General features: G+C 37.7%; 1 protein-coding gene across 2 annotated transcripts in view; it reads left to right on the forward strand.

Annotated features, from left to right (window-relative positions):
- Window positions 1-22,266, forward strand: part of Nox4 (NADPH oxidase 4) — a 147,336-nt gene that overhangs the window by 19,229 nt on the left and 105,841 nt on the right. The window contains exons 3-4 of one of the 2 annotated variants that reach the window (XM_060367489.1): window positions 17,929-18,039; window positions 19,597-19,681. In XM_060367489.1, the coding sequence (XP_060223472.1) occupies window positions 17,929-18,039; window positions 19,597-19,681 (196 nt within the window). The remainder of the gene's footprint in view (window positions 1-17,928; window positions 18,040-19,596; window positions 19,682-22,266) is intronic. The other variant, XM_060367490.1, reaches the window with a different exon arrangement.

The following is a 22,266-nucleotide window of genomic DNA, read 5'->3' on the forward strand; positions in this document are numbered from 1 at the left end:
GTTCTCCAGTGTAGCTCTGTGGGTTCAAGTTACCGGGAAACAAATTTCATCTCCTCATAAGAAAATAAAACAGTTTTGACAGTGGACAGACGGCTCTCTTGGGAGGAATTTAAACAGGATGTTTCCTTTTGGTTGGAGCCTCCTAGAGGAGAAACAGACACTTGGTTGGATGGAAGTAGATGAAGCCCTTATTTCTGTTTTTTTTTATTTTTTTATTTTTTTATCAGTTACATTTTATTAACTCTGTATCCCAGCCGTGTCCCGATCCCTCATTCCCTCCCAGTCCCTCCCTCCCTCATCTCCACCGTGCCCCTTTCCAAGTCCACTGAGGGGGGACCTCCTCCCCATTCATCTGATCCTGTTTTATCAGGTATCTTCAGGACTGGCTGCAAAGCCCTCCTCTGTGGCCTAACAGGACTGCTCCTCCCCTCGGGGGTGGGGAGACCAAAGAGCCAGTCATTGAGTTCCTGTTAGAAATAGTCCTTGTTCCCCTCACTTTGGGAAAACAATTGGTTACTGAGCTACCACAGGCTACATCTGAGCAGAGGTTCTAGGTTATATCCATACATGGTCCTTGGTTGAATGTCAGTCTCAGAAAAGACCCTGTGCCCAGATATATTTGGTCCTTGTGGAGCTCCTATCCTTTCCCCATCAGACTAACTCCCCTTCTTTCATATGATTCCCTGTACTCTGCCAAAGGTTTGGTCATGAGTCTTTGTATCTGCTTTAAAAACACTGCTAGTTAGAGTCTTTCAGATGCGCTCAGTAGACTCCTGTCATACGTTCAATGCACATCCCATCTGTCCTTCTAAACGAGGATTGATCATCTTACCCCATGTCCACTCAATTGATTATCTTTTTTAGGTGTATAGATTTCATTATGTTTATCATATCTTATAGGTCTATATAAGTGAGTATATCCCATGTTTGTCTTTCTCCTTCTGGGATATTTCACTCAGAATGATCTTTTCTAGCTCCCACCATTTGCCTGCAAATTTCATGGTTTCCTCCTTTTTGATTGCTGAGTAGTATTCCATTGTATAAAAATACCACAATTTCTGTACCCATTCCACCATTGATGGACATCTGGGTTGTTTCCAGGTTCTGGCTATTACAAATAGAGCTGCTATAAACATGGTTGAGCAAGTGTCCTTTTTGTGTACTTGAACAAACTTTGGGTATATACCTAGCAGTGGTATAGCTGGGTCTGGAGGAAGCACTATTCCTATTTGTCTTAGAAAGCGCCAGATAGCTTTCCAGAGTGGTTGTACCAGTTTACATTCCCACCAGCAGGGGAGGAGGGTTCCCCTTTCTCCACAACCTCTCCAGCATGTGTTATTGCTTGAGTTTTTCATCTTGGCCATTCTGATGGGTGTAAGGTGATATCTCAGGGTCGTTTTGATTTGCATTTCCCTGATGGCTAATGAGGATGAGCATTTCTTTAAGTGTTTTTCTGCCATTCGATATTCCTCTGTCGAGAATTCTCTGTTTAGCTCTGTTCCCCTTTTTTTAATTGGATTACTTGGATTGCTGCTTTTCAGCTTCTTTAGTTCTTTGTATATACTGGATATTAGTCCTCTGTCAGATAAAGGGTTAGTGAAGATTCTTTCCCAATCTGTAGGCAGTCGTTGTGTTTTGATGACGGTATCCTTTGCTTTGCAGAAACTTTTCAGTTTCATGAGGTCCCATTTATTGATTGTTGCTCTTAGAGCCTGTGCTGTTGGTGTTCTGTTCAGGAAGTTGTCTCCTGTGCCAATGAGTTCTAAGCTGTTCCCCACTTTTTTTTCCAATTGATTTAGGGTATCTGGTTTTATGTTGAGGTCCTTGATCCACTTTGACTTTAGTTTTGTGCAGGGTGATAAATATGGATCTATTTTCATTTTTCTGCATGTAGACATCCAGTTGGTCCAGCACCATTTGTTGAAGATGCTGTCTTTTTTCCATTGAATGGATTTGGCTTCTTTGTCAAATATCGAGTATTCATAGGTGTGTGGATTTATTTCTGGGTCTTCTATGCAGTTCCATTGATCCTCCTTTCTGTTTCTATACCAATACCATGCAGTTTTTATTACTGTTGCCCTGTAGTACAGCTTGAGATCAGGAATGGAGATACCTCCAGATGATCTGTTGTTGTACAGGATCATTTTGGAGATTCTGGGTTTTTTGTTTCTCCATATGAAGCTGAGAATCTTTTTTTCAAGGTCTGTAAAGAATTGAGTTGGTATTTTGATGGGAATTGCATTGAATCTGTAGATTGCTTTTGGCAGTATGGCCATTTTCACAATGTTAATCCTACTAATCCATGAGCACGGGAGATCTTTCCATCTTCTGATATCTTCTTCGATTTCTTTCTTCAGAGACTTGAAGTTTTTCTCAAACAGGTCTTTCACTTGCTTGGTTAGAGTCACACCAAGGTACTTTATGTTATTAGTGGCTATTGTGAAGGGTGTTGTTTCCCTAATTTCTTTCTCAGCCTTTTTGTCTTTGGTATATAGGAGGGCTTCTGATTTTTTTGAGTTGATTTTGTATCCTGCCACTTTGCTGAAGGTGTTTATCAGCTGAAGGAGTTCTCTGGTTGAATTTTTGGGGTCGCTCATGTATACTATCATATCATCTGCAAATAGTGACACTTTGACCTCTTCCTTTCCGATTTGTATCCCCTTGATCTCCTTTAGTTGTCTTATTGCTCTGGCTAGGACTTCAAGTACTATGTTGAAGAGATATGGGGACAATGGACAGCCTTGTCGTGTCCCTGATTTCAGTGGGATTGATTTAAGTTTCTCTCCATTGAGTTTGATGTTAGCTATAGGATTGTTATAAATTGCCTTTACTATGTTTAGGTATGTGCCTTGTATCCCTGATCTCTCCAAGACTTTACACATGAATGGGTGTTGGACTTTGTCAAACGCTTTTTCGGCATCTAAGGAGATGATCATGTGGTTTTTCTCCTTCAGTTTGTTTATGTAGTGGATTACGTTGATGGATTTCCGTATGTTGAACCACCCTTGCATGCCTGGGATGAAGCGTACTTGGTCATGGTGGATGATATCTTTGATGTGTTCTTGGATTCGGTTTGCAAGTATTTTATTGAGTATTTTTGCATCAATGTTCATAAGAGAGATAGGCCTGAAGTTCTCTTTTTTTGTTGGGTCTTTGTGTGGTTTAGGTATTAAAGTGACTGTGGCTTCATAGAATGAGTTTGGTAGTGTTCCTTCTGTTTCTATTTTGTGGAATAGCTTGAGGAGAATTGGAGTTAGCACTTCTTTGAAGGTCTTGTAGAATTCTGCGCTGAAGCCATCTGGTCCAGGGCTTTTTTTGGAGGGGAGACTGTTAATGACTGCTTCGATTTCCTTGGGAGATATAGGGCTATTCAGTCTTTCTACCTGATCTTGACTTAGTTTTGGTAGATGGAATCTTTCAAGAAAATTATCCATTTCATTTAGATTCTCAAATTTTGTGGCATATAGGCTTTTGTAGTATGACCTAATAATTGTTTGGATTTCCTCAATGTCTGTGGTTATGTCCCCATTTTCATTTCTGATTTTGCTGATCTGGATAGTTTCTCTCTGCTTTTTAGTTAGTTTGGCTAAGGGTTTGTCTATCTTGTTGATTTTCTCAAAGAACCAGCTTTTTGTTTCATTGATTCTTTGGATAGTTTCATTTGTTTCTAGTTGATTGTTTTCAGCCCTTAGTTTGATTATTTCCAGCCGTCTGCTCCTTTTGGGTGTATCTGCTTCTTTTTTTTTCTAGGGTTTTCAGTTGGGCCATTAAGTTGTTTGTATGTGATGTTACGAATTTCTTCTTGCAGGCACTTAGTACTATAAATTTTCCTCTGAGCACTGCTTTCAATGTGTCCCATAAATTTGGGTATGTTGTGTCTTCCTTTTCATTGAATTCTAGGAAGTCTTTAATTTCTTTCTTTATTTCTTCCTTAACCCAGCTGTCATTGAGTAGTAAGTTGTTCAGTTTCCATGTGCCTGTCGGCTTTTTGTTGTTTCTGTTGTTGTTGATGTCTAGCTTTAGTCCATGGTGATCAGATAGTATACAAGGGATTATTTCTATCCTTTTGTATCTGTTGAGGCTTGCTTTGTGGCCCACTATATGGTCTATTTTGGAAAAGGTTCCATGCGGTGCTGAAAAGAAGGTGTACTCTTTTGAGTTTGGGTGAAATGATCTGTATTAGGTCCATTTGATTTAGGGATTCTGTGAGTGCTTTTATTTCCCTATTTGGTGTCTGTCTAGTTGATCTGTCCCTTGGTGAGAGTGGAGTGTTGAAGTCTCCCACTATTAAGGTATTAGGATCAATGTATGATTTAAGCTTTAATAATGTTTTATTTACAAATGTCGGTGCTCTTGTATTTGGGGCATAGATATTCAAGATTGTGATGTCCTCTTGGTGGATTTTTCCTTTGATGAGAATATAGTGGCCCTCCTTATCTTTTTTGATTAACTTGGGTTGAAAGTCTATTTTATTAGATATTAGGATGGCTACTCCAGCTTGTTTTCTGGAACCGTTTGCTTGAAAAAGTTTTCCAGCCCTTTACTCTGAGGTAGTGTTTGTCTTTGTTGCATAGGTGTGTTTCTTGGATGCAACAGAATGTTGGATCCTGTTTCCTTAACCATTCTGTTAGCCTGTGTCTTTTTATTGGTGAGTTGAGTCCATTGATATTGATAGATAATAGTGACCAATGCATGTTAGTTCCTTTTGTAATGGAGTCGATGATCTAACCCTGTTTCATTGCTTGTTTTCTTTTCATTTTTGTTGGGATATTATCTGTATGCCCTGTTTTCTTGGGTGAATTTGTTTTCATTGGATTGGAGTTTTCCTTCTAGTATCTTCTGTAGGGATGGTTTGCTGTGTAGATATTGTGTAAATTTAGTTTTGTCATGGAATATTTTGTTTTCTCCATCTATGTTGATTGAAAGCTTTGCAGGATATAGTATTATGGGTTGACATTTGTGATCTCTTAGAGTCTCCATGATACTTGCCCAGGCCCTTCTGGCTTTCATAGTTTCTGATGAGAAGTCCGGTGTGATTCTGATAGGTCTACCTTCATATGTTACTTGGCCTTTTTCCCTTGCTGCTTTTAATATCTTTTCTTTGTTCTGTAGATTTAGTGTTTTGACTATGATGTGACGTGATGTGTTTCTTTTCTGGTCTAGTCTATTTGGAGTTCTGTAGGCCTCTTGTATATTTATGGACATCTCTTTCTTTAAGTTGGGAAAATTTTCTTCTATGATTTTCTTGAAAATATTTTCTGGACCTTAGAGTCTGGAGTCTTCTTTTTCATGAATTCCTATTATTCTTAGATTTTGTCTTTTCATAGCATCCTTGATTTCTTGGATATTTTGTGATTGGAACTTTTCTGATTTTACTTTTTCTTTGAGAGAAGTATCCATTTCTGCAAGTGTGTCTTCAGCTCCAGAGATTCTCTCTTCCATCTCTTGTATTCTGTTGGTGATGCTTACTTTTGTGGTTCCTGATCTTTTCTCCAAGTTCTCCAGCTCAAGGGTTTTCTCATTTTGTGTTTTCTTTATTGATTCTAATTCTGTTTTCATGCCTTGCACCATTTCTTTCATGTGTTTGAATTTGGATTCCTGTGTCTCTACGATGGACTCTATTTCTTTTTTCATTTCCTTTTTATATGCCACTAATTTTTCCTTTACTTGTGTATCTATTTGTTTGGCTATGTTTGCCTGTGTTTCTTTAAGGATATTGTCTATTTCTTCTTTCTTTGCCTCCAATTGACTTGTCATCTCTTTGAAAGACTTGTTCATTTCCTCCTTATGAGTCTCAAATAATTGGGCAAGCATGGCTTTAAAATCATTTTCCTGTGCTTCTTCTGAATTGGAGTATCCATCGATTTTGGGGTTTGCTGGTGAAGTCATGATGTCCTGATTTATGTTGGAAGTGTTCTTTTGCCTACCCCTGGCCATTGGCTTATCTGAAACCTTCCCTGTTTGTTTTTGGATTCTGCAGATCAGACTGGTTCTGTCTCTCTCTGGTGTCTAGAGAGTTCTTCAGGAGGCTGAGCACTCTCAGCATGTGCTGAGGACTAGCTGTACAGGCAGGTCTCTTGGCAGAGATCTTGGTATCCGGGGCTCTCTGCTCTCTGGTTTGGCCCTGCTTCTTTGATGTGTTCCGCCAGTTCTGTGCTGCTGTCACTGCCAGGTTCTGAGGTCTTGCTGCAGCTGGAGATTTCAGGGTGGTCACTTCAGCAGGGATGGGGTAACCAGGCTCTCTGTTCTCTGGTTTGGCCCTGGTTAGTCTTAAACTGGAGGGCTGTGGTGCCCTGCAAGTTCAGTGCTGCTCCGCCGCCACGTCCCGCTGTAACTGGAGACTGGGTTGCTAGTCCCAATGCTTTCTGGGAAGTCCTGGGATCTCTTTGTTGTGCTCTTCAAGCTTGGGAGGCCCAGCGCCTGGTGTGTCTAGGCTGTATGGCGTTTCTGCCTGGTTTTGGTGAGTATATAGTGTATTCTCTGTCACTGTGGGATTGGGCGGGCCGTACTGTCAGTGATGGCGATCCTGCGGAGCTAGTATCTTTTGTTTTTTTTTTTTAAGTATATTCTTCAACAAATGACGTTGATGATACAGTGGTGGGAAAAAGACCACTGTACATTCCTGATGGGAATAGATTATTATAATACACACATTTATTGTTGTTCTGAGGACCATGGGAGGACCATGGGAGGTCCTCAGAACAACAACAAGTGAACCTGAAAATAGAGCTACCATATGACTCAGCTATATCATTCCTCAGTGTATCCCTGAGGGAATTTAGCTTAGCATTCTGCAAAGACTCCTGCACATGCATGTGCTCAGGTCACAATGACGAATCATGGACTCAGTTTACTGTCCGTCAACAGATGACTGGATAATGTGGCATATATACGCAGATATCTATTCAGTTTATTTATTTATAAAAATAAAGTCATGATACATTGCGTGAAAGTGGGTGGAAGAAAAGATCCTCCAGTTAAGCAAAGTCAGATACAGAGAGAAAAATTCTGTACATTTTTCTCATATGTGGAATCTAGGTTTTTATTTTTATTTTTTAAGGAATAGAAATGTATATAAAGGACAATCAGAGAAGAGGGATAGGATTAGTGTGAGCAGAGGGGGTGATACGACAGTAAGGGGTGAGATTATGATAGCACATAATATGCAGGTATTTAAGTATCACCATGAGACCCTTTGCTTAATGTAATCAGTACATGATAATGATAAACAAAGCATAGGAGGGAGCGTTTGATTCATAAGCACACAGATTACCAGAAAAGCATAAGCTTATGGAAAAGAGCAGAGCGAGAATGAGTCACTAAAAGACAATGTATTAGTATGTGGACCACATCACCAGCTAGTGTGATAATATATTCCTAACAGCTTTGTCATTCGTAGTCAATTATAAAAAAAAATCTGTCTTCTAAAATGTTAGGTATATAGGGAAAGTTTCTTTATGAGATGTTTACATAGGTGTTTTAATCTGTCTAACATTAGAAACATCAAATATCTAATTATGTGTAAATGCCCAAATAAATGTTAATAAGCCATTATAATATATACAAACAATGGGATATCATAGTAATTAACATTAACTAAATTGAAGGATACTTAATATCATGGGTAAAATATCATATTTAAGAATGATGTTTGTTTAGCTAGATAGAGCTATTTGAATTTAAAATATAGTTAAAAGTTTATTTTGTTATTTTAATATAATCTATCATTTTCCCTTCCCATTTCCTCCATCTACTTTTAAGAAATTAGGATTAACTTTTTTCTCCTAATTGAGTAAAAGAAATTAAGACTGACAATTCAAAATACCGTATACCAAAGATACACAACTGTTTGTTATATGTATAATTGTGAAATAATCACTTAAGTCAAGGTAATTAAAATTACTGCCAACTCAATAAAAAGAGTTCTACATTTTAGTAAAGTCAGAGGGAAAATTAATTCTCTCATAAATCCTAGTTAAGACTGATTCCCATCTATCTATAACTCAAACATGATAGGCTTACAAGACTGTCCTCGTTGCTAATGAAATATTAATCATAGGAAGTAATGTAGGTGCTTAGCCCCCTCCTCAAAGTTCCTTCTAGTCTGTTCATTGAGTGTAGTCATTATTAAACCTCAGTCCTTTTGATGCCCACTTCACTACCTGTAATTCATTTGCTGTGTGCTTTGGTCTGAATGTATGTACCTTCTTCCCTTTTACCACTACGGTGATAGTTTTAAGAGTTGAGGTCTTTGGTTGATGAGGTGACCAGGCCACAAGGGTGGAGTCTGTGAGAGAGAGACAAGTTTACACCATGAAAGGGGAAAGAAGGCATGGCAATGAGGAAGTCATTCTCACTTGACACCACATACGCCACAATAATGGACTGTGATACTTTCCAAACTGTGAGACTGAAATGTTTGCTCTTTATAGAGTGTTTAGTTTATATCTGTTATATAACAACTATAGACTAACTCACTCTGAACTGACTTTGGGATAGAGGCAAATTCTAATTCAGGCAATATGTAAGATTATTTTACTCAGGAAGTTGAGGTGGTAGGAACATAAACTAAAAGGTTAGCCTTTACTACATAGTTTTATACAAGCCTGGGATGTATAGACACTCTACTCTAAAACAACAACAACAACAACAAAACAAAACACAGAAGAGATAGAGGAAGGAAGAGAGGGAGGGAGATAGAGATAGAGAGAGGAGAGCATTCTTAATTAATGTGTATAGTCCAGCATTATTTTCCCCACGTGCTTCTCCAGCTTCATGTTGTTCATCCCATTATTCTGCTGAAAAATCTGTTGGCCATCTTTAAATCGAAATTATGTATATCTGTGTATCGGCACAAGGTTCGTGTAACTACAGTGGCCAGAAGAGGGTGTTGGGTCACTAGGAACTGGAGTTATATGAAGTTGTGAGCCTCCGTGTGGGTGGTGGGAGCTGAAATCAGGTTCTCAACAGGAGGGAGGCTTACTCTTAGCCACTGAGCCATCTCTCCAGGCTCAGGACAAGCCGGCTTTAGTTAGTCTTATATGCACCGTGCTCCCATTTGCCACACACCACTTTTAAACCGTTCTTGCACCTAAGATACGTCTCATTCGTAGTTGACTTTGTTTTTCAAACAAAACTTCAGAGCTTTATTTAATCAAAGAAAGCTGAGTGATCTACCATTTAGGTCTAATTTTCTGTCACACATGCACATATTCTTTATTTCTCATTTCTGGCATTTGTTACTGTTAAACTATACTTTTGTTTTTCTGACAGTTTGATTAATATCTGCTTCACCTACTAAAATATAAGCACCATAAAGGCAAAAGTGTTTTTTTTTTTTTTAAATTTTAGTTTCCTCCTTATGACTTGTAGTGTATTTCACAGAAATATGTGATGAATGAATAATGCAAGTGGAACAGATAGTATTTGCTATAGATATGCAGAAAGGTGTTTAGAGAAATAATATGAGACAGTGGACCTAAGGCACTGTTAAATTTCTATCCTGCCTGCATTAAATTTTTTTTTATGTTTCACAAAAGCCTTAAAATCTAGAATTATTCTATTGCCATAGTATAATTTTATATACCTTTATATCATTTTATTTCATAAAGCTAATGTTCCATAATAGTACATTACACTAGCTTTATACACAGTTAACTAGTTACAGATAAAGTGTAGGTAGCAGATTTAAGCTATGAAGCCCAGTGTTCAAAACTTCAGGAGCTTGTACACAGATATTGTACTGTGCTGTTTTATGATTGTGCAGTGTTAATTTGGGCTTCTTTAACAACACACCATAGAGAGGGCGACTTAAAAAGCAGATGTTTGTTTCTTGTTGCTTTTGAGTGTGGGAAATCCAAGAACAAGCTGCCAGTGTGTTCACTGTGTCTTGGGGGTGAGGAGCATCTTCATGCTTTGCAGATGCGTACTCTCAGGCACATTTGAACATCATGGTGAAAATCAATTGATATAAACACACATACAGACAGATATGGAACATGAACTAGTCTTTCCTTCTTCTCTAGGAGTTCTAATTCTTTCCTGGGTGTCGTGATTCCTTTAAACTATTATTTTCCATTATGATGAAGAATTTCACCTAGAGAACTAATGTATCCTAGAAGCAGAAAGACATACATGGTATAGACTCACTTATAAGTAAATATTAGACATATAGTATAGGATAATCATACTAAAATCTGTACACCTAAAGAAGCTAAGCCAGAAGGACGACCCTGGGTAAGATAATCAATCCTCATTCAGAAAAGCAAATGGGATGGACATTGGAGGAGGGAGAAAAGAGGGAACAGGACAGGGGCCAACCACAGAGGGCCTCTGAAAGACTACCCAGCAGAGTATCAAAGCAGATGCTGAGACTCAGCCAGTCTTTGTTTGGAGAAGACATGGAGGGTACAGTTGCTCCACAAGGAAAGCAACAGAACCAAAAAAATCTGGGCACAGTGGTCTTTTTTGAGGCTGATACTCCAACCAAGGACCACGCATGGAGATAACTTAGAACACCTGCACAGATGTAGCCCAAGTGGGTACCCTAGTAAGGGGAGCAGGGTCTGTCTCTGACATGACTGAGTGGCTGGCTCTTTGATCACCTCCCTCCAATGGGGGAGCAGCGATACCAGTCCACAGAGGAAGACAATACAGCCAATCCTGATGAGACCTGATAGGCTAGGGTCAGATGGAAGGGGAGGAGGACCTCCCCTATCAGTGGACTGGGGGAGGGGCATGAGAAGAGAAGAGGGGGGGGGAGGGCAGGATTGGGCGCGCAAGAGGGAGGGGGCTGCAGCTGAGAAACGGAATACATTTTAATAAATAAAAAAAGAAGAAGAAAGAAATAAACGGGGGCAGAACAAGCAGTCTATAGCAAGAATTTGTGCCTATTCATTTAAAGTGTTTTTGTAATCTTAAAACTACATAACACCAGAATTCTCAGTTAATTATGTATCCCAGAAACAAACCATGATCTCTGAACCTCACTGCCCTCTAGTGACAATTAGCTTCCTAACATGTGGAAACTCTAGAGTGCACATTTCTGGTTGTGGACTCCTGTGGGGCCTATGGTAGAATAGTGACTAAAGAAAAACAAATAGATTTAGCAAATATACCATTGTAGAAGATTCCTCAAGAAGTAAGCAGGTGAAATGTTTTCCTATAATGACATTTAGAAAGGATTTTGTCTCTTGTTTTCCTCACTCTCCACTGTTTCTCAATGTGTTAGTTTTGTACTCTGTGAACTGATGGGAATGTTTTGGTTTTAGTTTATATATAAAAAAAATGTATTGAGGAAGCATATATGAGGAAATGAATCACTGGTAAAATTTCCAGTTGGATTTTGCATCCTAGAAAGGAAAAGAATTCCAAATAAACTCTGTCTTCTTCCAAAAGGGTATTTAAAGTCATTTTGATTCCAATTACTGTGTAGTTTAATGTAAACACAATAATTACACAGTTCAGACATTCAGTGACAGGTAATGGAGAACTGTACATTTTTTATAGAATATTGAACCCCAAAGGAAGTAAAGATAATTTATTTGTATTTTTAAATCCTGAACATCTATGTTAAATTTTATCTTTGTTTACATATTTCAAGGGATGTTACTATGTTGGTATTGCAGGTGAAGTAACTATCTAGAGTCCCTTGGGTTAAAGTTTTCTTATCATATGCTGATTCCAGATTAAAAGAAATAACAAGACATTTCTCTGGAGGCCTAGATAAGCAACAAACTCATCACTCTGAAATCATGATCTTTAACATCTTCACTAGACAGTCCAGAGAAAATGATGTTTATGTGTTGACTCAGGTTTATTCACTGAACTGTATCGCTAAGGTGTTCTAACCTCTGCCTTGGATTAGTCTTGTGGACATATTAATTACTTTTTATCGTTCAGAAAAGTTATTTTTTTAAAACAGCTACTTATCACATCTATCCTCTGGGAGCAATATTTCAGATTTTGACAACAACTCTAGTTTAGCATAGTTGGTATTTTGCTAAGCATTAATTTAGGCTCCTTGGAGGCATAGACACATTTATGACAGAAAACACATCTGCTTTATATGTATTTTCTTATTATTCTTTAAGAAGGTTCATTTGGTACCTACTTCTGAAAAAAGATGTACAGATGGGACCCCATATATATTTTTGTGAGTAGTACTACGTAATAAGGGTGATGCTCTTGCCAGAGTATGATTTGAACCAGTATCTGAAAGCTATTTCATCAATATCAAACAGTACTGAGTTTTCAAAATGTGTGTTATGCAATGTGATTGTGTGAATGAGATAAAGGATATCTGTGATAGAAATCCATTAGTGATACACTCACACTCAACTCTTGAAAATTCTTTGTTTCTGCTATTTAAGTTCTTAACAATTTAAGAAATAACAATGTTTTTATTAGAATTCAAGAAATAGAGATATACTCTCACATTTTCCAACAGGTATAACAAATTTTTCTTTTAAGCAAATATGCTCTTTCTTTGCCACTAATCCCACACACAACTTTTGCCAGACGCCATAGATCAGAACACTTGTATTTGCATCTTTGCTTTGTTTCTGTGGCAATTTATATCTCCACAAAATAATACTCTAAATCACTGTTACTTTGTAATAAGTCCGTTTGTACAGAGGTCAAATTTTTCTTTCTCTTAATAGGTTTTATTTTTGTCTTAACGTTTTGTGACTTAGCTTTTGTGAATACAATTTTAAGTTAATTAGGCTTCATTAAAAAATATTTGGGTTTTGATTGGCCTCTCATTGAGTACATTAATCAACTTGTAAACCATTAGCATCTATGTTTACCATGTCTTCCTACGAAGATAATGTCATCTATATATTGCATCACATCTTTTACATCTTTCTATTATTTGTTCTTATATACAATTCCTACACTTATTTTGTTAAGTTTATTCTGTAGCAATTAAAAATTATTGCTCATAAAACCAAGTGTTAAAATTTAAAAATATTTATTGCTCACCCATAAATACTACAGCAAAGCAACTCGCTTTTTGAAACACTAAACAAATGGCCAGCCATGACAGTTCACTTGATTGTATTTTATGATAATTAGTTGTGATGCTTTCTCTGTGTAACTATTTTGTGCTTTAAATATTTATTGTGTTTTATGTATGTGTTTTGCCTACATGTATGTATATGTACTGTATGTGTCCTGGATGCCTGCAAAGTCCAGAAGAAGGCTACAGGTCCCCTAAAACTGGTGTCATGGGTGGTTGTGAGCAGACATGTGGGTGCTGAGAACTGAACCTAGCTCTGAGCCCTCTAAAAGAGCAGTAAGTACTCTTAACTTCTGAGCCATATCTCCAGTCTCTGTTTTGTGTTTTCGGTGGCAGAGTCTTAGTGTTATATTTGTATCTTTTTAAAAACTGTTTTTGATAATTCCGTATATAGGTACTGCATTTACATAGTTTCCAATCTTCCTCTGCCCTCTCCAACTTCTTTTGTCCTCCCTCCCTCCCTCCTCTAAACTTTACCACCTCTTCCATGATTATTGCCTCTTACACACATATGCATCCTGCTTTGTCCATTTACTCTTCTTTATATGCACATGTGCTAGAGCTGGTCATTTGGGGTTGGATAACCTATTGTGGGCTCTTCCCTGGGGAAGACTGATCCTTCCACTTTCTGTCGTTATTGATTGCTTACCGTTCTTTTTTTTAAATTCTTAATTAATTACACTTTATTCACTTTGTATCCCCCTGTGGTTCCCTTCCTCCTCCCATCCCAATCCCTCCTTTCCTCAACCCTCTGCATGCATGCCCCTCCCCAAGTCCACTGATAGGGGAGGTCTTCTTTTCCTTACTTCTGATCCTAGTCAACTAGGTCTCATTAGGAGTGGCTGCATTGTCTTCTTCTGTGGCCTGGTAATGCTGCCTCCCCCTCAGGGGGAGGTAATTAAAGAGCAGGCCAATCAGTTCATGTCAGAGACTGTCTGTTCCTATTACAATGGAACCCACTTGGATACTGAACTGCCATGGGCTACATCTGTGCAGGGGCTCTAGGTTATCTCCATGCATGGTCCTTGGTTGGAGTATCAGTCTTGGGAAAGACCCCTATGCTCAGAATTTTTGGTTCTGTTGCTCTCCTTGTGGAGTTCCTGTCCTCTCCCGATCTTACTGTTTGCCCCTTCTTTCATAAGATTCCCTGCACTCTGCCCAAAAGTTGCCCTTAAGTCTCAGCATCTGCATTGATAGTCAACAAACGGTGCTGGTCTAATTGGATGTCTACATGTAGAAAAATGCAAATAGATCCATACTTATCACCCTGCCCAAAACTAAAGTCCAAGTGTATCAAAGACCTCAATATAAAACCAGGCACACTAAACTGCTTAGAAGAAAAAGTGGGGAAGAGCCTTGCTTACATTTCTTTACCTAGGTGTGGGCCTAGTGAATTTTAGCCAACTATGTTGGCATGTCAGCTTGTGTGGTCATTATTCAGGTCTTGTTTAGGCATCTGATTATTGAGATTTCACTGGTCTGTCATCCTTTTTATGTTGAAAAGGCACTATCTCCCATCAGCAATAACAGTCCTCTGCCTTATGCAATCTTAATATCCCCTCTTCTTTGATGTTCTTAGCATGTTAGATGCGTTCTAGTTGTGCCATGTTGCTGGGCACCTCATGGACCCTTACTTTCTGCATTTTGACCCTTACGGATTTCTGTAAACAACTTCATCACTTGCACAAATAACTTCTTTGCTAAGGGGGGAGAGATACTTTTGTTGCTTTTGATTCTTTTAGGCTTAGAACTTTGGCTTCATAATTCTTTCAATTATAAACATACTGGCTTCAATATTAGTTAAATAGTTTAAATAATGGGTTTAAATGTTTTTGCTGCTAAGTTCTAAGTTACTTATAGTGTTGATAAAATAAACTTCATGTTATCTATATTTTAAAATTTATACTAGTTTTATATCCAATTATTTGGAGTTACTTATAATTTTGTGGTATCCAGTTAATGAACAATATGATTAAATATTTTCATAAAAGCCTGTATCTTATATTTTCACCATATAATATTGTATCCTAATAATAAGATAACTTTTAAAGCATGGTTGCATGTTTTTTTTGTCGAGTCAATTAAATTTTGCTTTTACAAGAGTACTGCCATTATGTTAGGGCTGAGGATAAATTTCTACAAAGAGCAGACTTGACTTCTGAGAAACAACATGGATGTGAAGAAACAGTAGACAGGAACAAGTAAGTGTCTATAATCACGTAATTGAGAGCCAAGTATAAGGAGAGATTAATGATTGTGAAGATATTGTTTCTCTCTATAAATGGCTTTGTGAGAATCGAGGCACTACAGGGAAACATCAAGTTTGATGTCTAATCAGACACACGTACATTTATGAGTGTACTAACTGAAGAGGAGGTGGTGCTGGCGAGGACTACAGTAGTAGCTCATAACCCAAGAATGCAGTGAGGCACACGGACTTGGTGGGAAATGAAATTCAAGATCTTGACTTGGCTAGTGAGTTGTACTGGCAACTGAGACATGATATATGTGGCTCATGAGAACTATTGGAGCTAGCTTACTCCATTTCAAGATTTCCTCCCATAGCCTTTGATGTTTTTTTTTTTTTTTTTTTTTTTTGCCATGTTTTTAATATGAGATGAGAAGACATAGTCTGGGTAAGGAATTTACCTTCTACAGTTTCTTTGGCTTCGGGCAGGCTGTTTCACTTCATCAGACCTCTGAATAAATCATCTTCAAAATATGTGAAATAGTTTCTTACAAAGGCATGAAAACATCTTGTATTCATTGAAGTACATACTGGGCATCAGATGATCAGGCAGCTGCCTCCGCTGCTGCTCTACACATTGTGTCAGATTTAAAGAGGGAGGTCGCTGTCACTTCTTGGTTTATGTGTATTTGGAATAATTGCATTTGAATTTCTTACAAAAATTAAGTTTTGAAGTTAAATTTGATCACTTGGGGAGACACATTTGCATTTACTTGTTTATAATTTAATGTTTCTTACCTTATAAACAACACATCTTAGTTAACCAACTTAAGACTGTGGTCCTCAACCCAGGTTGCATGTTAAAATCACCTGGAAGAATGGTATAGTTTCCAGGTACTACCCTAAGCCACTGAGCTGAGAATTCCTGACTGAGTGAGTAGCTCTTATTTTCTAACAGCTCATCACCTAAAGGGTGGCAGAGCCTACCTTATAGAGTTTATCTGAGGATCATCATAGAAATCTGATGTAAAGCAGCTGATGCAAAATAATCTTAAAGCATTTTAGAATGTTGTGTTCTTAGGGAGATCAGCATGTGCTAAGAGAAAGAGGAGAAAAGGAACGAACAACATACCATGTATTGAAGGGAGTGAGAGAAGAAGTCCCATCTCCACCACACCATTTAGCCAATTCCTAACATGTCCTTGTGGCTTTCTGTAGTACTGCAGTATTCGCATCTCAGACTTCTCCAGTCCTTAAGAAAAGGAACAAGGACGGTCCTACAAACAGAAAAAAACTTTTAGGAGGAAAGACTTATTTAAGATAGTTGTCTAAAGCCACTTACTTCTGATCTTCATTGATCTGTCAACAGAGTATTTATCAGAGTATTTATTGCCTCCTCTTTGCTTCTGTGCTCCAATTAAAGCCGTGGTGAAGAAGTAGCATATGCAGTAGTTATTAGCACAGGTGCTTGAGCCAGAGCCCTTAGGTTGGCATTTTGGCGCTGAACGTTTGTTGTTTATTGTGGTTGGGTAAAAAATCTTAATAACATAATGACACATTGTTCTTAAATATAGAGATATTATTAACAGTAACTACTTTATAAAGTTTCAGGGGAGAGTTAGTGTTAATAAATATAAAGTGACCAAGCTGTTCATAACCAGTGAAGATAGACAACTGTTTTTAATCTGTTATATGTAACAGAGGTGATGTGTGAGGTGGAATCTCAGGGTTGTTTTGATTTGCATTTCCCTGATGACTAAGGATGTTGAGCATTTCTTTAAGTGTTTCTCCGCCATTCGATATTCCTCTTTTGAGAATTCTCTGTTTAGCTCTGTACTCCATTTTTAATTGGATTACTTGGCTTTGTGAGTGTTTAAGTTCTTCAGTTCTTTATATATTCTGGATATTTGCACTCTGTCAGATGTAGGGTTGGTGAAGATCTTTCCCCAGTCTGTAGGCTGTCTACAGAGGAAGATGATGTAGCCGGCTTTGATGAGATAGAAGGGGAGAAGGTCCTCCCCTATAAGGGGACTAGGAAAAAGGTATAGGGGGAGATGAGGGAAAGAGGGTGGAACCGTAAGGAGACGAGGGAGGGGGCTACAGCAGGGATACAAAGTGAATAAATTGTAATTAAAAAAAGAGCTGGCAGGAAATAGTGTTGAAAACATGATAAGACAGTACAAAAGAAATTACAATGCTTGTAACATTGGGATATTGCCAATCTTCACGCCAGGGGAGTACTCAAGAGGAATAGAGTTTAAGGTGAAGCCAGAGGGGAATAGAGATACTGGGGTGAAGAAGTGAGATAAGTGTGTGTGAATGAGTAGGTTATGTAGAAATGGGGAGATTTTGAGAGGGGGAGGAAACAAATGAGGCTTCTTATGCAGACTCCTGTTCTCCCTGATTGTGGAGGTGTAGAACACACCATGATGAGACCCTAGGCTTTTTAAGCCCAGAATAGTATAAGAATTTGACACTGAGATGAAAAGTGTATTAAGGTGATTAAATTACCAGCAAAAATTAAAAAAAAATCAATAAGAGCATTGAGAGCAGAAAAAAATTTTTTTGAAGCTTTACTAAGATGAAAGGATTCTTCATGATTCTTGAAGGAGTGGGCATTTGGCCTGGTCTTTACAAAGCAGAGTGAGACCTGCAGCTGTAGATCGAGGCTTTTGTCCTTTTGCACTTGACTGTTTTGACCCTTGCCTTGTTTGTTCAGCTAGGATTGTGTCTAAGCAGAGCCTCTGCATCTGTCCTGAACCTCAACTGCAGCCTTATCCTTTTACCCATGTGCCGGATGCTCCTGGCTTACCTTCGAGGATCACAAAAGGTATGAAAAAATCCTCTGTGGAGAGATCAACTGTGATAATCACAAGTCAGTTGTGCTGTTCTCACGAACTGGTTCGATTTAGACTGTTTCTTCTCGGTGTTGGTAAGAGACACGTTACCTGTCAAAGCGAGCAGAAAGCTACTCTGCAAACTAGACCAGGGCAGAAGATTGCAGCCGTTTCGTCCTTCGCACTTTCAGTTATTATGTTCAGTGCTTCCAACGATAACGACTCCTAACAACAGCTTCACAACCACATGATGCTGGTTCAGCCCAAGCTTGAGAACCTGAGCTATAGAGTGTGGTTTGACCAAGATCAGAAATGAGTGAATGACAGAGCAAAAATTAACTCCATTTCTGAACTCTCTTCTGTTGTATCAGACCTGATTGAGATCTGTATTTTACTTAGAATATCCAGGTAAGCAAACCAGAGTCCTGTGGCCTCTGAGTATTGTACAGAATGATTGCTAGTGTTTGTACTTTCTCATTGGTTAACACTTGTTTTGAGCTTTGCAAAATTCTTAAATAGATGACTATTGAATAGTGGTCCTCGTCTCTAATGTTTCTGTTGCAAAATGAGAGGAAAGAAAGAAAACTGCTTTGTCCTTTTAAAAAAATTCAGCTACGTTTTTGTTGTTTTTGATTAGTCCTTTGTATACATGTGCACATGCACATTTTAGCATGTATGTATTGATTCTTTACTAAAAAATTCAGGGAGGCATGAATAGATAACTATGTTTTCAGAGGCTGTTTCAGTGATCTTTGAAGTGTGTAATGCTGATTTACTCTAGTAAAACTCAGGGTTTTTTTTTTTTCAAGTAATTATACTTGGAAGCTCTTTATCTTGCAGTCATTTATGGGAATACGATTCCCTAGGTTGCCTACTATTGTTAAATGCCAGAATTTGATCCCTCTGACTGGCCATTGGCTTGGTGTCAGGAGAAGGAATAGAAGTGCCAGGAAGTGAAAAGTTCCCTCCTAGGTTTCTCAGTAGATAATAGGTCTTAAAGAGTCATTGCCCAGTATGAAGCACAGATATTAAAAGATTCTTGACATTTATTTTTCTACAAGATCGGGCCGGCATTTAAAACCACAGGTGGGCTTGGTCTCACTTTAAAATAATAATCTTATTTTTGCAACACAAAGGAAATCTTATATTTTATCAAACTTAAACTTCCAACATATATACTACCTCATCAGAAAGTTTCCTCTGCTTTCTGACAGAACAACTGTTGTGACAGTTGGGGACAAATGTCAGCACAGAGATTTATGTACAGTAACATTTGAGTTGAGCAACATAAGACCACAAGGTAGTTTCTAACTTTTTCATCCAACAGTAGGTCTCTCAATTTTTTTTTTTTTTCAAATCAATAACTTACCTTCTTACATTCATTTAAATGGCTTCAGCGAATAGTTATACCATGGTTCTCTTCATTTTGATAATAGACTGGTGTTGTGTTTCCAAATTTTTGATAATATGAGCGATGCTGTAGTGAAAAGGTTTATATATATTTTAACTGGTTTTGTTACTCTTATCATATTAATTTATGTTTTATTTAGGTTCCAAGCAGGAGAACGAGAAGATTATTGGACAAAAGCAAGACATTCCACATCACCTGTGGCATAGCCATCTGTATTTTCTCTGGTGAGAAAGCCAAAAAGCATGATTTTTATTAGAATTGTATATTTTACAAATGTAGAAATATTTGATTTCATTGTTCTGTATTGTTTTCACCTAGCATAAGCTTATTTGGTGATTTTCTAATTATATATGTCATTTACTCTTTTCTGAATTAGGAGAGAGTTGTGAGGGGGAATTAGAGTACATAGGCATTTCTTATGTCAGTTTGCATTATATTGTCCAAGTGCTGGATCCAAACGCATAGTGATTTTCTTGTGATAGTAAATAGTTTTATTTGTAAAGTTTAAAATAAGGAGACTAAGCAGTTCTAAGCTTGTGCGGCATATGAATAAAAATTAGAAATGTGAAATTTTCATTTTAAAATATGATTCTATCTCAAGAAGTATTTGGCGAGCATTTTTATATTGGTAATTGGGTATAAGATTGATTAGATTTTAAATTTGTGTGATTCTATCTTGATTGATTTCAGGTTATCAAATGTAAATTGAGAAACTTTCAAGAGTTGATTTATCATCTTTTAATTTTGAACACTGAAGCCTTTATCATGTACCCACCATTACAGTATCATGCTGAATATTTTCACTGTTCTAAACACACTCCGTGTTCTGCCAGCTCATCTTTATCTTCTCTCTGAAACGCTCCTTTTCCCGTCTACAAAGGTTTTTGTTTTTTGCTTTTTTTTTTCTTTTTACATGTCAGGTTGTTGGAACCATAGAATGCACTGGCTTTTCTGATTTGCATTGTCCACTACAAGATGTGAATTTAAGTTCCTTTCTTGTATTTTTATCACTTGATGGGTCATGTCTTTTCATACTTCGATGGTATTTCACTGCCTGGATAAACTATAGTTCATTGATTCACCTACCTCCAGGCTGTTCCCCACTATTAGCACCTATGAATAAAGTTGCTATAAGCCATTTTCTGTCTCTGTATATCTCTGTCTTTCTGTTTTTATTTCTATTTCTCTCTTTCCTTATCTCTCTCTGGCTAGGAATCTCTCTCTGTCTCTTGTGTATGTATCATATGTGTGGCCATAAATAATCCCATGAAATTGTGGTCAAGTAAGATTCTCTATGTAGGTTCCCAAATCATAGCAGATAAATAGGAACTTTGCCATGAAATTATACCCAGCAAACGGTATCTTCACATGCAGAAAATCATTACTCTCACGCCAAATAAAAATCAACTTAAAGTAGATCAAAGACTTGAACATTAGATGGAACGATATGGGGATCAGAGAGATGGATTAAGTATCCTGCTCAGTTATGAGGAATGAATTTCAAATCCATATCTGGTAGGTAGCAAAAGCCAGCAACTCCAGCTCCAAGGAATCCATAACCGTACTTTGGCTGCCATGGGCGCCTGCTCCTAGACACAATTCTATATACACTCATGCAGATACACGTGTCAATAAGAATAAATAAATTAAAATCTTTATAAAGAAATAAAGTAATGCTGATAGTACAAAAGAAGAGAGAGAGAGAGAGAGAGAGAGAGAGGAAACACTTCTTGAAGTAGCCATCAGTTTCTGTGTTGAGTTTTTTATGAACTTTATATTCAATTTTTTTAGAACGATTTGTTGAAATTCTACATTTTTCTTTTATTTGTTGCCTCTGCTCTTTGTAAAAACAGTATAGTACATTTATTTGAGTAGATTTTTAGCTTCTCTCTTCCATGGTGTGTATTCTTCTGCCATTACCACAGTCTCCTGAGTGCTTTACAGAAAATCTTTAATCTTTATTATATTAATGCAGCTCTTTCGATACCCAACATGATTGCCTGACTTATAATTCCTAAAGATAAAATTTCATGTTATTTGACATTCTGAGCCTCTCTTGCCATTATTAGTCTTTGTGGGTAAATCATAGTACTTGGTGCTTTTGTTTTTATAGTCTATGTTTAATGGATTGTAAGCTTTTCTAGTTTTCATGCTTTTTTTCTTTCTTTTTTTTTTTTACCAGTATACTTCAGATATTATTTTAACCTGTAATAGTTCGTTAGCAATTACAGAACAGTTACATCTTTCATGCTGTCTCCGTAATTTTACAGATAAATTGAAGACCAGTAGATGGGTTATGGGGCCAAGGCTGCAGGAGTTTCTTTAATGAACATGGAGGAACAGAATGTTGTTTTACCTCACTTAAACAGAATAAAATAAAATAAAATAAAATAAAATAAAATAAAATAAAATAAAATAAATGACAGATTGGGGAAGGAGGAGGTATGGCTGCCAAGATGAAGAGATCATCCGCTTCCTGCTTAGCTGTCTTGAGATAATTTTGTTTTTTCACTCTGACAAAATGAGTTGTCTCAAACCTGTAGTCATTCCCTGACACACTCGTCTTTTCTACAAGCTTGGAGTCGGCTGTGCGTTGTGTTGGCAGCGCTGTTATAGGTGGATAGGTGGGTTATTTGTCAAATGGTGGTCACGATTTTCACCCGATTTTCATCCTCTCAACATTTTACTGTTGAGTTTAGAGCATTATGTATTGATTGTGGAAAATTTCCACTGGTTAAAAGCCATTCAGTAGGCTGAGATTTGGGGATGGATGACAGTGAAGTATGTAAGATTTGAGTTGGTTGGAGAT

This window comes from Meriones unguiculatus, chromosome 14 (genome assembly GCF_030254825.1).
Source record: "Meriones unguiculatus strain TT.TT164.6M chromosome 14, Bangor_MerUng_6.1, whole genome shotgun sequence".
Lineage (NCBI taxonomy): Eukaryota > Metazoa > Chordata > Mammalia > Rodentia > Muridae > Meriones > Meriones unguiculatus.